This window comes from Musca autumnalis, unplaced genomic scaffold (genome assembly GCF_047663935.1).
Source record: "Musca autumnalis isolate F117 unplaced genomic scaffold, ASM4766393v1 scaffold_4, whole genome shotgun sequence".
NCBI lineage: Eukaryota > Metazoa > Arthropoda > Insecta > Diptera > Muscidae > Musca > Musca autumnalis.
Window position 1 is genome coordinate 112,215,440 of NW_027411977.1, and position 16,198 is coordinate 112,231,637.

A 16,198-nucleotide genomic window follows, 5' to 3' on the forward strand; every position below is an offset into this window, starting at 1 on the left:
TGCACTTCCAAATCACTTGTACATATCATTTAACTGCCTCTTTGGAGGCAAACTTTTCGCTGGGTATACTAAATAATGAGATTTTCGGAAATTACCAAATCGATCGAAATCTGAAGAAGCTAAAACAAAAACGATCGAAATTAAATTACGGAATAGAAACCATTCCGATCGGAATCTGTGACATGCCTGATTAGTGTCTTTACTTAAAATTAATAAAATGAAATTAGCAAAATTCAGGTAAAATTAGATAAAAAATAAAAATTGTTAAACAACATCGATTTCTACCTCACAGTGAGAAGTATCCACACTAAAGGTTTTATTAAACAAAAAGGATTTCTTAAGTGTTTAGTACTTGTTATCCTGTACACCTTTGAGCATTTCGTCATAGATTTAACCAAATTTTCGGTGGAAGATATCTGAATTTTCCCCATTCTTCTCGCAGTGCATTTTTCAGGGCTACTATACTTGAAATGTTATGACTTCTTATATTTGTCTCCAAAATACTCTATAAATTTTCTATAGAAATCAAAACCAAGGATTGGGGAGGTGTTTAAATCAATTTTGGACAGTTACATAGCAACCATTCTTTAAAAATGTGTGATAGGTATGTGCTTAGGGTAATTTTCTTGATAAAATTGAAATATTGTCCCCAATCCCATTTTTACAGCACTACACTTGAAATTATTCTTCAGAAAGTTTAAATAACACATCTTATCCATATTTCCTTCGATAAAGACAAGATTCCCTACACCGAAAGCACTCATACAACGCCATACCATAACAGACCCTCCTATGTATTTTACCGTTGGAATTGTGTGTTTCGAGTCCAAAGCCGTATTTGCCCTACACCGTTCCTTACTTGTTCCATCCGACCCAAACAGGTTAAATTTGCTTTCATCTGCCAAAATGACAGTCTTCCAGAACTCAAAATCCCTTTTTTGTCTTCCTGAAGGAACTCCAATCGACTTTGCAAATTTTTAGGATTTATGAATGGATTTTTCAGTGCAAATCTGCCATGAAGGCCATGGTTACGCAAAATTCTCATAATGGTTCCAGGGTTAAACTTTTTGTTAAGATATTTCTCCGCGATCTCAGCAAGTGTAGGTGCATTAAGCTTCGGGTTAATGGCCACCTGTCGAAGAAATCGCAATTTTAATCAAAAAAAACTCTAGTGGATATTTTTGACTGTGACTCACTGTATGTAAACTAAAAATATTTTCAGTTAATTTCCTCTGCTTAAATTTCCAAATACAATAAAAAGAGGGCACACACCTTTCATTTGTTGTATTGTTCCTCAGATAAAGAATGGAATCAGTCGACCAAAATAACGATTCTCCGTTACATATACATACATACATACATACACAAGTTTATTGACTTCTTAGAGTAGTTAGTGGGAGCGCAAGAAGTTTGTACTGGAACCGTTTACATGTGAAGTACAACAAAACAAACTAAACATGCGATAAACACGTGATCGTACCATGTTGGCGATCTTTCCGCTGACACCCCACCGCCTCCTGCCTTTGATCGTCATAATAATGATAAACAACCAGCAAACGGAATGGCTGGTGCGTACGACGTACGTAAAAAAACACATACATACATACTACGTACATAAATAGGCCCGTTTTGTATAAAATATCAACAAACATTATTGCGCGGGAAAAAAACGTGTCGTTGTTTATATTTTTTGTTTGCCATTTTCATTATTTCTAGCTACTCGGAGAATTGTAGAGATAAAGCTAAATCAGCTGCTGCTATTCCGTACGCCGTATATAATTTTAAATACCATTAAAATTAGGAGAAATTATGTGAATTTCGTGGTGTTATCAGAAATGATGCAGCAGATTTTGGTGAATTAAAGACTAGCTGAAGTTTGTGTCGTAGTAGCAGGTGGAAGATGCGAAGCAATGGTCCTACATACGTTTAACATGACAAAGTCAATAACCTAACTAAATAACCCATGAATAGATAGATAGCCTTCTATACTATTTAGAATCTATAGATGTACTTATACTGACATTTGCATCCCACACCGAATCTCAACAACAGGTACAGCCATCAGGTTACTATCTTCCCAAAGTGATTCATTGCCATTACCTGACTGAATAAGAAAATCTACTGATTCCTAAATCTCGCAGCTAATGGCCTTGGTTCTCTTGTACCGAACCGTACGTTACTCCGATCCACAACGTCTGAGAAATCAACACCCGTGTTCCGGACATAGACCGCTAATTCAGTGTACATATGTATGCTTGTATTTGATTTTTTATCTGTGTTGGGAGCAGCATATCCCGGAATGCCTGCTCCGGATTCTTTAGGTCCGTGCCGGTAAGGAGGAAAACACAGGACAAATATAAATAATCTCGGTTTGTCACATCCGCGTCCACCACACTCAAACTTCGATGGGATTCAATAAATGCCAGGAGTGGGTGTATCTCAGCAGCTGTTCTAGACACGTTCATGAGAGGGACCACTGGCCGCAATTCTGCGTAAACAGGCCGCAATGACTCGTCGTCGTTATCAGAAGTCGAGACTCCCCAGCAGTCCCGAAACAGCAACCACACACGCAGCACCTTACATCAGCCGTTGCTGTTCCTATCCCTGAAAATGCATCCTTTTTGCAAATTAATTGCACTGGACACCGAAGTAAGATCGAGGAAATAGTGTATTTTGTAAGTCGAAAGAATATTATAGCCGCCGTGATGTGCAGGAAACCAAGCTCTACAACAACTGCAACTTAGATCGGTGTGATGGTTACAACATACTGAGGAAGGATCGTACCAGAAGGGAAAGTTGGGGATTACTGCACCAGTCTGCTCAATACAGACCTATGTATATCGCTTGAGCCTGGCTCTAATGAACCGCACATGCAATGTATGGGGGTAGTAGCCCGCTGTGGAAATGCCTAGGTAGAGTTGCATAACGTGTACTCCAGGTTAAAGACCCAACATTAGCCCGCTTTTGTAAGGTCATGACAGACTGGTCTTGGGGGACTTTAATGCTCATCATGAGTTGTGGCAATCGGTCCTCGCCAATTACCAAAGGGGAGTGCTGACTGAGAAAATTTATAGCTCTGCGTTTCGCTCGGCCCTAACAGAATTAGCGTAGAATGTCACAATTCGCCAGATATAACCATCGTGTCACCTGTCACAAACCTGGCGACCAGTCGTTTCCCTGAGGCCAGATCATCTGCCCATAACTGTCTTCATTAACAGACCGACGTGTTTTATCAGCTCTGACCTAGTTTCATAGGGTTCACTAATCACCGCTTCAGAGATCTATCCAACATTTGTGATGTTGGGTAGCAGAGCAAATTTCGCTTCTGATGTTCGTGTAGCAAAAAGGGCGTTCCGAAAAATCATCACTTCTGCAGCCGCTCGCCACATACCTGCTGGTCGAATACCCGAAGTGATACCAAATTTCCCGGCAGAGGCGACGCGATTAGCAAATGAGTGTGTTGGGCTTCGTCGAGGTGACCCCGGAGTCAATGAGCTGGTACTGAAAGTTAACAGGTTGATCGATGAACATAAGCGGACCATGTGGCAAAATCATTTGAAGGCTTGCAAAATTAGAGCCGGAATAAGTGAATCGTGGACAACCGCTCAGTTATATTTGGCGACGTTACGCTGACTGGTCCGACGAAGAACGCAAGTTATTTTAATCGACAGCTTGTCATTAGATATCTGCCTGCTGAGGAGCAACCACCACAATCCACAATGGATGATGTTGCGAATGCCTTCAGTCAGCGAATGCCGGGAGTCAAGTGTCTTACCAAAGTTCTTAACCGCACATTGTTCCCGAAGACTGGAAAATGGACAGGGTGTTCCCGCTACTGTAATCAGACAAGGAAAATCATACAGCCCACACCGATTTTGCTTTTGTCGCCCGTAGCAAAGTCCCTTGCCGCATCAGAAATAGCTATCCTGCCGATGATCAACATGGGTTCCGTAAGCAGCAAAAACGACGACAACAGCGCTACACGCCATCTCCGCACATATTAGTCGGTGGCTCAGCCAGAGCAAGATAGGGCATTGACGCTCGACTTATCAAAAGCCTTTGATACTGCCAAGCACTCCACACGCTGTTTGACGGCACTGAACAGATAACCCTCCGGTCATGTTTGAAACGTTGAATAATCAATTATATGTGTGGACGCCAGTCGTACGTAGAATTCAGGATCAAAAGTTCCTTGGAGAGTTCCCCAACGTGAGGTGATATCTCCGGAACTGATCTGTGTTCCACTTCTTCCAGCATCATTTGAGAAAGGCTGAACTCCCTATTTTACTGATCTTACCACCTTTTTCTACGCGAGTAATATGCAAATACCAGCACCAAATCTACGGTCACTCTGTTCACCACCTGGACGGTAGAGGTGAGCGCTAAGTTGAAAATCAGGGTCGATGATAGCAGAATTCCGACCACCAACGACCCAAAGATTCTAGGGGTCATACTCGATAGCATGTACACGTCGCCCAGCATTACACAGATAGCAGCGACCAGTTGAAATGTAGGAACAAGGTAATCAAGTCCCTAGCCTGCCGCACTTGGGGTGCAGATAAAGAAACGAGATAGGTCGATCTGTGTGCAAGTGCAACGCGATGCTGAAATGTTCCAACCTAACAGGATGCCGCCCTGAGAACTGCAAAAGGATGCCTCCTCATGTCTTCAGCGGACCATCTACCTGAGGAGACAATGGTTCTTACAGTACAGCAACATATTGGCATGCTCTCAAGAAATAGATGTCCAACTTTACAAGAGAAAAACCCCCAGATAAGCAAGCCTATCAAGTAGTTTTGAAGAGCATTCATACAAATGCCATAAACAACTATGGTGTGGATGCGGTCCACGGAGAACATCCCCTATTTATCACATCTAAGGAACGTCAGCTGCCTCGACAAGCCAGAGTATTTTTGGCTCAACTACGCTCGGAATGATGGAGCCGTCTAAAATAGTATCGATGACTACGTGCGAAACATCGGCCCAGCTTGCACATCCCCGCACAACACAGTGCACCTCCTCAACTGCTTTGTGTTACCTACTAAAGTAACTCTAGCATCTATGGGGTGAAAACCCATAGAAACAGTTACATACCTAGAACTGGAGAAGACCACGAGTCAGATGTTACAACAACAACAACAACGTTTGAGATGAGAATGTCGCTAAGATGGTCTTCAACCAGTAACCAATACGATCGCAGATGCAACCGTTAGGATCATGCCTTGTCAATGAGATTATTTGGCAAAATTCTTCGCGAAGCAGTGTCAACATGCTTCGGTATAGACGATTTCCTGTGAATAACTATACTAGCTCGCATTCGCAGATGTACCTACAACATTTCTGCGAAGATACTGACTGACTGATATTTAGTAGTGATCTTCTCACTAAACTTCTTAGACACAAAGGAATACAACACAGGCAAATGGACCGGCCGTAACAATGTCAACATTATCCTCCTCGCAACCACTGGTTGTGATTTTGGATTGGTCGACTGAGGACTAGTTAGCCTTGAAGTAGTTGACGCTTTTGAAGACCCATCATTGCTCCGTCTGCTCGCGTTCACACCTACGGATTGTTTCCCTCTGTTCATCAACTGACTCACCTCCATCGCGCTTTTACGGCGGATTTCGATATCTTCTTTGCCTTTTTGGGCTTCTTCTTTTCAGCTGAAATGTCGTATCGCTAATGGCATTTGGATCTGAATTTACCTACCGATTGCGTCTGCCCATTACTTCTTTGATTTTGATGGGCGATTCTCCCTTGCACCAAATTTTCTTAGTTCCTATAAAAATCTAAAAAAATCAACACAAATGTCTTGAATACAAACCCTTGTTTAAACAAAAAAATGGCCTTGGCTAAAGTACAAAACAAAATTTTACAACTATGTAAAAACAACAACAACAAAAACATGAGTTTACAATGTTTCACTTTCATAAACAAGCCCCCTAGAGAAGTGCACCCCATAGAAAAAAAAAAACAAAAACAAACAAACAACTGGCAATTCAAAAACATCACACCATGCAATAATACGCAGACACTGCTGGCAATCTGTCGCCTCGGTTGCATAGTGTAGACTGGAAGTGCAGAAGTATGTAGTCACTAGGTAGCTGGGTAGGTAGGTAGGTGTGTTCTTCACTTGTCTGGAGAACAAAAGGGGAGGACAATGGTCAATCTGAGTTTTGTTTTTCTTGTTTTATTTATGATATTCACTAAGAGTTAAACTAAACGACAGTCTCGCCGTAGTGTCTGTCTATAAAACTTAATTTAAGATAACTAACTGAGGAAAACAATAACACAACACACTACCGACCGAATCGATGGTAGTTACGCTATAACATCAAAAACACAAAGCAAACCATATGATGTGTGATAAGAGAGCGGCGGGAAACAACAATAAACAAAACTAGCTCACTCACTCACGCGTTCGCTCACCAACTAATTCACTTACAACGCGTGCCTGTGCTCTTGGTTAGTAACAACACTGAACGACACGATCGAAATGGGATGCCAAGTAGAAATTAATTAGTTGTGTCATAGCAGGGCAAATAAATACTCAGAGATGGGATAGGAAATTGGGCAACAAATTAACGGGGAAATTCCAAATCCATTCAAAATGTACGATTTCAACAGTTCGGAACTACCTATGTTGCCGACTGGGACATTACCTTTAACACTAGCTTACCTTAAAGGGCGCTCGATAGACACAGTTTTTGTTAGATCTTTTGATAGGTCCCATTAAGGCCCAAACTCAATCAGCTCGTTGTTTGCTTTCTTCGCTTTGCTCTAGTAAAAGAATAAATGAACAAGTAAAAATGTATCAGTCGCAATGAACGGAAACAAACAAAACGATCCCGTACACAAACTTTTCAGCTTCTCTGAATCGTTTCATTATCACAACCAAAACAAAACCACAAACATTTCAATGTAAACAGATGAAAATCGTACGATTGCTGAAATGTGATTTGGCTATGCTATCGAGTTTTTTCATTCACCACAGAAACAAAAAGAATTTTTGGCAAACGTTTGCTGTGCGTTATGGCCAATGACACACTAAGGCACACACACACACATGTGATTGCTTAACAACCCTATAAGTTAGCATCAGCATACCACAGTGAATTTTATCAACCACCAAACGTTTTTGATTTATTCACATGTGTTTAGTACTATTCCGTTTTCTATCTGCTCTTGCGGAGTTGAGTACTTTTCGTTGTTCGTTTTGTTCGCACTCACGAATGTAAACAAAACGAAACTAAACAGCGAGCTCGGCAAACGTGGGTTATGTTTCGTTTTGTATTGTTCCTATGGAAAATACGAAATGAAACGATTGGAAATGTTATTTAAAGTATTTTTACGTACGCTGATCAGTCGGCTTTGTCGACAGAGATATACCCCCAGCCTATGTGAATTGAAACTTTCATCTACGGACAGATCGAATGTATTTTGGGTCTTATCAGAATGTTGTATCCCATTTTGGATATTTGAACTTGCCTACAAAAATGTGGATTAGGATTAAAGTTCAAAAGTGTTGCGGAGAAGGTACCTTAAAGAATGGACCGACAAAGTACATTATGGAAGTGGATCTTATTTTAGTCATATATTTTTAATAGATATCACGCACTAGTCATTTCAGTGGGTCATCGTATAACATTTGGACCAGTATGCCACGAAGCATAGACTTGCCCACGGAAAACATAATATGACTGTTAACAGGACCACAACGAACAGCGTCGGTATACACTTCCAAGGGATATTCGAACAGACCCTAAACTGCACTTAAACACAAATGTTGAACTTTTTTGAGGGAGGTACCATAAGAAGACCGCTAACTTCCATTTTAAAAGTTAAACTAAATTTGGACAAAATATTAGGAGATCCAAAGTTTGGACCAAATTGATTGCCCCGTTCAAGAGATACCGTGCATACCATTTTAGTGACATTTTTAAATATTGGCTGATGTAACGGAAGTTTTTGCCCATCTTCGAACTTAAACTAAGTTTGGACAAAATATGACAAACAAAATATGGAGTAGGCCAAATTTTGGACCAAATCGATTGATCAGTTCAAGAGTTATAGTGCTCTCCAGGGACTACATATGGTGACATAGGGGTTTTTTACACTTTTAGGACTGTTTTCTCAAGAAGTTTAGAGTTGCCCCAGAAAAAAAATTATCGTCGCAATAGAGGCAGCGAGCAAGTTGCTTTAACAAAAACCAAAGTGATTCGAGAGCAGGTCTTAAAGTGAACTTATACGAAATTTTGTGTGGGATGTACCCGAAGTAGTGGACAAATATAGTCCATATTCTAACCTAATCTATATCTGGCAGATAAAGTATGGACTAAATCAAGAGTTATCGTGCGCACAATTTTTCCGAACATTTTTGAATTCTTGTGGGGGAGGTACATATATGGCTTATATTCGAACTTAAGCCAAGTTTGGGCAAAATATTACGAAAGCCAAATTTTGAATCTTCTTCCGCTATTTTGGACCGAATCGTTTGATCCGTTCGAGAGTTATCGTGGGTACCAGCCAGACAGACGTACGGAATGGACATGGCTAAATCAACTCCAAATTGTCTGAAACGGATTTCGTCCAAACATACTTGGCGTCTAAAACCATTATTTCGATGAGGCACATTTTTCGTTAGCATAAATGCTGAGGGTATAAAAAGCAACCTATTTCAAATTCGTCTCGGCCTCTCTGTATTCTTTTATCAGAAATGAAGCGACGCAATCAAGAAAAATCCATTGAGTTTTGGCATTTAGAACGCAAACAATAAATGGTGTATAGAATACTATACGAGGGTTTCTTGATAACTTTCTGGCCTAACAATGAAAACGCGAATATTTATTATCAAAAGTAGTTTTATTGCTTTCTTAAGTAGTCTCTAGCGTGATTTATGCACTTTTTCATGTGCTTAAACCAATTGTGAAACCCTTTTTTCACTCCGATTGCGACACCTCCACAACATGGCTTTTAAACGCTTCAACAGCATCTTCGATGACAACCGTTGACCACTCCTTTTTTTCTTGATGTGCCGGAATCAAATGAAGTCATTGGATGCCCAGTCAAATGACCCATCAATTTCACATTGTTATGGTGCACAATGACTCGTCTTCTCTTGTTCGTTTTTGGAATTTCTTAGGAGACTTCTGGCAAATAAACTGTAGTGTACCACTCAGAATTAACCTTCCTACGTTGCTCAAGCCGTTAGTCGCCGCATGGTCAGTTTTGCCGAAGAAACAGCGGAGCATATGCCTCGAAGTGTTTCTTCCATCAAGAACTTTCATTTTGTTTCGGGTTCATACGCATAGATCCAAGCATCTTCTCACATAACTATAGGCTATGAAGGCCACGTAAAACAAGCAACCAACAGTACCAGTTTTAAACGCCTCCTTGGCTGCAGCCTAATCAGAAACCAGATAACATTTTTATCATACTGTGATTGACGAAAGTGAGGATGGTTGTGTGCAACCGTGGTTCGCCTCATCTTAACCTATAGTGGCAAGCGCTTGAGAATAAGGCTCTAAATTCCGAGAGTCAGCAATGTGGCGAGTTTAAAGTTTAGATATGCGAAGGCAAACAATTATATGCCCAACACTTTCAAGTTTGACTCACCCTCAGTAATTATTACAAACAGAGACATTTGTTCTGAGGGCAATTTTCCTCTGGACGGCACTGGCGCCGGTGTCGATCGCGAAAATCCCTTAATCAAACAAATATATTAGCTTAACGATAGTTGTAGGGTCTTTCGCTCAGAGATTTTTGCTATCAGGAAAGCAGCAGTGTTAGTTAGAGGACAAAAAACTGTCTCTCTGTATGATATACGAAATATCGTTAAACTTCGCTCGGTTTCAGAACATACAAATATAATAGGAAATAAATTAGCAGATAAACTAGTTTGGGGTGGCTGTAAGTGACACCATTTCCCATAAGTAACACCATTTCCCAATTGATGAATCGGTCAGGGCACTGATGTGCTAATATTTCGCAAACTTCGTGAGATCTCGTAACATAGAACAATTTCCTTTCTCTCCCTCGATAATTTGGCAATGAATATCACTGTGGGACTTACTACAGAAGGCTTATAGAATCAGGATAAAGGATGTCCAAATTAATCTTGGCTACTATCTCTCAAAGTAGAACCATTTCGCTTCTCTCACTCGATATGTTAGGGATGAATATCACTGTGGGTCGTTTTTACTTCAAGATGGGATGACAATGGAGTCAAATTCTATAGATCATGTATACAGAATACAGAAGAGATAGATACGTTCGAGAATCTACTTTGCAACTGTCATTTTGGTGAACACAAGAAGACACCGACTACTGGTTAGATACGTTTTTATACCCTCCACCATAGGATGGGGGTATATTAAGTTTGTCACTACGTTTGTAACTACTCGAAATAATCATTGTAGACCCCACAAAGTATATATATTCTTGATCAGCGTGCAATTCTACATCGATATAGTCATGTCCGTCCGTCTGTCCGTCTGTGGAAATCACTCTAGCGTCCGAACGGATTGACGTAGGTTGATGAAATTTTGGGAAAATATGTTATATTTACGTAGGACTTTTGGTATTGAAAGCGGGCTATGTAGGTCCACGCTTTCGTATAGCCCCCATACAAAATGACGCGTGACGCGTCGTCGTTTTAAGGAATTTTTAAGATATTTGGCCCATTTTACCACCGAATTGGTTGTAATTTGGTACTTTGTGTCTCCAGAGGCCAAAAAATATTCCTACCAAAGTTGGGTTATATAGGTCCACGTTTTGGTATAGCCCCCATATAAGGCCCCATATAAAGTACGCGTCATTTTAATATATTTTGAATGTATTAGACCCATTTGACCACAGAATTGGTTGTAATTTGGTATTTTGTGTCTTCAGAGGCCAGAAAACATTCCTAGCAAAGTTGGGTTATATAGGTCCACGTTTTGGTATAGCCCCCACATAAGGCCCCTTATAAAGTACGCGTCATTTTAATATATTTTGAATGTATTAGACCCATTTGACCAAAGAATCGGTTGTAACTTTGTATTTTGTGTTTCCAGAGGCTAAGAAACATTTCTACCATAAAATGTTTATATAGGTCCACGTGTTAATATAGCCCCCATAAAACAATATATCCCGATTTTCGATATTTTAAACGTTTTAGCCTCATTATCACACCGAGATGACTGACATTTGGTATTTAGTCTTTTTTAGGCGTATAAAACTTTCCCCCATAAATTTGTAGGTATAGGTCCACGCCATCATATAGCCCCCATAGAACGGTACCTTCCGAATTTCGGTATTTTGAAGGTTGTGGCCACATTAATCCACCGAAGTGGCTGAAATTTGTGGTGGAGGGTATAGAAAGTTCGGCCCGACCGAACTTAACGCTTTTCTTACTTGTTTCTTTTGTAACATCGTATTCGTATTTATTTTCTGTATAAAAACCATAACGAGATTCCTTTGTATCCAGATTCAAAAATTCTGCAACCTGAACTGTTCCATAAGGAATCACAAGACTGGGTTTAGCTGGGCAGTTGAACAAATGCTATTGGTCTAACACCACACATGTTTGCCTTGGCAGCTGGCGTTCTTCTGCTGCGATGAACGGTGGGTGGTCGCTGAGTACGAGCAAGCCTTTGTGATTGGCTCATAGGTCTATCGGTTCTCTTTTCTACCTTTGGTCATTTCCCTCTCTGGATCATGTAAATTCTCCAAACGCGTCTGGGTGGCGGAAGCTTATCTACTATATTCTTGTAGGGATCTTGTTGTGCTGCACCGGTAAATCCTCGTATCCTCATGGTCCACAGGTATCATTAGGAGACACCCTGTTGCAGGTTTGAATATTCTTCCAATGCGTAGCGTTAACATTTGCATACCAACTGGCGATGCATAGCTTACCACAGACCAGCCTGTTGCTTTGTAAGAGGTCAAGAAGTGTTTTTTTTGTCTGCACCCAGAGCTGCCGGCAAGCGCAAATAGCTGTTGCTTGTATGAACATGCTGCCCAAAGTTACACCCAATATCATGGGGTAGTCTGTAGTTGGAATCAGGACACAATCGAACAATATGTTTAGGGGAAGCCTCATTTCAGCCGTCCATGCGGGGAACATTGTGGCAATGGATGAAATAACTGCACTAAGTCAGATATGTAGATAATTAAGCTATGACATATCGACACCTCCAAATAATAGTATGCTAAGTCTAAAAAGTGAGTTTTGCAGGAGAAGCTCTCAAAGTTTGGACATTTTTTGAACTTCAGTACTATGCTAAGTCAATATTTGTTTATAACTTCTGTTCGGATTGACCGATCATTACCAAAATTAGACAGAATTTAAGTTAAAGGACGTTCGACACCTCCAAATAATAGTTTGCTAATTCTGAAAAGCGAGTTTTGCGGGACAAGCTCTAAAAGTTTGGAAATTTCTTTGACCTTCAGTACTATGCTAAGTAAATATTTGTTTATAACTTCTGTTCGGATTGTCCGATCATTACCAAAATTTGACAGAATTTAAGTTAAATGACGTTAAATATAAAAATGTAAAGAACTTGAAAACATGCAAAGTCGACTTAGCATACTATTGTTTGGAGTCGTCGATATGTGGTCCAAATTAAGACCCGGCGCCAAGATCGTACAAAGATCCACATATACTGCGATCTATCTATCTATGCCGTCTGGAGGGTGTGGAATTTCAAAAAGATGGGCTCGTAGTTTAAACAGTTACGGAGATATCACCCCGTTTTGACTTGCTTTTTTGAATGAGTTCGCGTTTCGGATGACACGGTTTTCATAATATAATGAAGTGTGAACTTGTGGATCTGGATCTATGTCTGGAAGAAATATTACTATTACTATTACGGAAGCAGTGGACCTATATGGTCCATCTTTGAACATCATGATCTATGGGAACAAGTCTCATTTAGAGGCACCTCTGTGATCGGGCTGAAATTTTTACGATATATAGTTTTCCCGAGGAAATTTATAATTCCTATGCAATATGTGTACCATTTTACCATTTATATGTGTACCATTTAAATTATTATTCGTCAAAATTAAAAAATGCCAAAAAAAGAAGTGTCTTTTACGTACTCCACCTTCGGCCAGGGATTTAAGGCTTTCTCCTATGGACAGGTGCAAAATTGGCTAACGGAACAAAAACTTCTTCAAATTGTAAGTTTTCTTTAAATAGACGACCTCTGGCCGAAGATTAAGTCATTCGATATCCAAGTAAGAATAGTAGAAAGTCAAGACCCATATCTTGTGAATTATAGACTCCCCCGGGAATGTTGTATATCGTTGTGATCATGGTTCCAAAGACTACCTATGGTAAACATTTCAGACCGATTCTAGAGGTACCCATAACCAAACTAATGGTGTTAAAGTAAGGCACTTCCGAAATGTCAAGACCCATATCTAGGGAAGTATGGACTTCCCCCAGAAAACTACATATCGCTGTGATCAGGGTGCCAACGACTACCTATGGTAAAAATTTCAGCCCGATCCGCGAGGTGCCACTAAACAAGACTTAAGCCGCTCTAGCCAATCTGACAGATGGACTGACTTTGACCACCGTGATCTATTTTAATTCGCTCACACTTAGAAAGAAAAATCCAAAATTATAACATAAATTCTTTGGATTTTTGAGAAAAATTCCATTTTACTCCTACTTGATTGATGGCAACCCTAAATCCACACAAACAACTTACAAAGAGTGTCGAACTAGCTTTGTTGTGTTACCAGGCCAATACCATCAACTGGCTGATTATTGTTGATCACCGATCGACTGACCGCGCTCTGTATACAACTGCTGAGTTGTTTGTTGTCATTCATTGTCGGCCAGTCAGTCACATCTCACTACACACAGAAACATACAGACATACATACGTACGAACGTACTTACATATATAGAGAGAAAAACAAAACCAAAACAACAACAATTGATCAACAAAACAAATTGTATGGTGTATATAAAAGACTTTTCCTCGACAATATTTTACACAGAACTGAATCAGTTACAAACAGCCACTGAGGCGGACAACAGCGTTGCTCCTTTGGAGAACAAATAAACAGAAGAAAACGAGAAAAATAATTGAGAATAAAAAAGAAATTGCTAAATTTTCCATAGCACACAAAAAAGGAAAATAATTTTCAAAGAAAAAGAGATACAAATTCTAACATTGTGACCAGTGATCGTGAACTTGAAATAGTCAAAGTGGAGTAAACAAAAGAAAAACAATCTGTTTCCGTGAGAAATTGAAGAAATCGTCGATGGTTTGTGTTGCGTTTGAACAGCAAACAAGCTTTGTTTATGATTACCTAATAAACATAATCGCCCCCAGCCAGCAAGAACCAGCAACGTGTTTTATCTAAATCCGTGAACTGCTGAATTTGTATAAAGAAAGAAAGAAAGCGATCAGAATAAGAAAAAACGTGGTGTGCGAGCAACAAAGAAAACTTTCCATTCCATTAATAAACAAAAAGACATTATTAAATAATCCTCAAAAAATCACACGATCTGCTGTTGTTGTTATAAAGTGCAGTGTTCGAGAAGCATTATGAGTTCCACAATTGGTTTGACTTTGGGCCGCACTGCCGCAAATGGCTGTTCAACATCCGTTTTAAATGGTGCTGCCACTTGCCATGTCGTTGCCTCAAAGGCCCTGAATGGCAATAATCTACACAGCATGAGCGAAACTACGGCGCCCACAAGTAAATGTCCCGATTTAGCTGCCAAAGTTATACAAAAATCCCACATTGTTTGCTTTGATGTGGACTCGACAGTGATACGTGAGGAAGGTATCGATGAATTGGCCGATTTCTGTGGCAAAGGCTCGGAAGTGGCCCGTGTAACTAAAGAAGCCATGGGTGGATCAATGACCTTCCAGGATGCTCTCAAAATACGCCTAGATATCATTAGACCCAGTCAAAAACAAATCCATGATTTCCTCAAATCCAGACCCAGCACATTGACACGCAATGTTAAACGTTTCGTTGAACACTTAAAGGCCGAAGGTAAACAGGTCTATTTGATATCGGGTGGTTTCCATTGTCTCATCGAACCGGTGGCCAATGAGTTAAATGTCCCCATTTCCCATTTATATGCCAATAAGCTGATGTTCTACTGTAACGGAGAATATGCTGCCTTCGATACCAATCAACCCACTTCCAGATCTGGTGGCAAAGCAGAGGCTATTGCTCACATACGCAAACAATACGAAGCCGATACTGTGATAACCATGATTGGTGATGGTGCCACTGATCTTGAGGCCGTACCACCAGCAAATTATTTTATTGGTTTCGGCGGTAATGTGGTACGTCCGGAAGTGTACAAAAGGGCCCAGTATTATGTAACGGATTTTGAACAACTAATGTAAAACAAAAATCACCCATAGTTTTATTTATAAAATAATTATTTTTTAAAAGTGATCACAATGTTTATTGAAAAAGGAATTGTAATACTTATTTGAAATTTGTTTCAAACAAAATCCCTTCTAGAAGAGTAATTGACAGAAATGTATTTAAATATTTATTTGCATTTTTTGATATTATTTTTTTATTATGTATTTTATTTGTTACCTACCCCACTCCACCACCAGCCATACCCATGTAAATAATATTTAACCTTAAGTTATTAAATAATTGCTAGTGAATTTATTTAAGAAAGATAAACAACTATAAAACTTGTTTTCAACTAAGATTGCAGCGTATTGCATGGCATCAAGAGTTTAGTCATAGTTTTTAATATATTTTTATAAATTCTACAAAACAATGAAATGAGAAAAAAGATAAATGTTGTTTTTATTATCATTTCCGGCGGGATGTTTATTGTGGTGGAAAGAGAAGATTGTGTGTTTGTACTAAAAAAGGGCATTTTTATCTTTGCCACAAACCTCATCTCATCATTTGTGGAGAAAACAATTTGAATATATTGTAGACTTTGTACACAAAAGGGAAAAACTCTACTCTCCACAAAAACCACACACTCTCCCAACAGTGAGAAGAAATGAAAAAAAGAATAAAATACACAGTGTTTTTAAATTGTATTATTGTGACAACAAAATTAATTGAGGCACAATGGTGGTTGTGTCTCTAACCTTACATACTAAAGACCTGACCACGCCCACTTTTTTAATTTGTTATATCTACAAAACAACTGAACCGATTTTCATGAAATTTAGGGGTCGATCGTCGATAACAATTA

At 39.6% G+C, this 16,198-nt stretch overlaps 2 protein-coding genes across 9 annotated transcripts in view; one reads left to right on the forward strand and one right to left on the reverse strand.

Annotated features, from left to right (window-relative positions):
* Positions 1 to 16,198, reverse strand: part of Atat (alpha-tubulin acetylase) — a 179,644-nt gene that overhangs the window by 116,066 nt on the left and 47,380 nt on the right. The window lies entirely within an intron of this gene.
* Positions 11,407 to 15,692, forward strand: aay (phosphoserine phosphatase). The gene has a single exon (XM_073987427.1). The coding sequence runs from the start codon at positions 14,553 to 14,555 to the stop codon at positions 15,369 to 15,371; it is 819 nt and encodes a 272-aa protein (XP_073843528.1). The 5' UTR covers positions 11,407 to 14,552; the 3' UTR covers positions 15,372 to 15,692.

Excerpts from the sequence above, each read along its gene's own strand:
- aay (XM_073987427.1), top strand. The coding sequence starts at position 14,553 with ATGAGTTCCACAATTGGTTTGACTTTGGGCCGCACTGCCGCAAATGGC.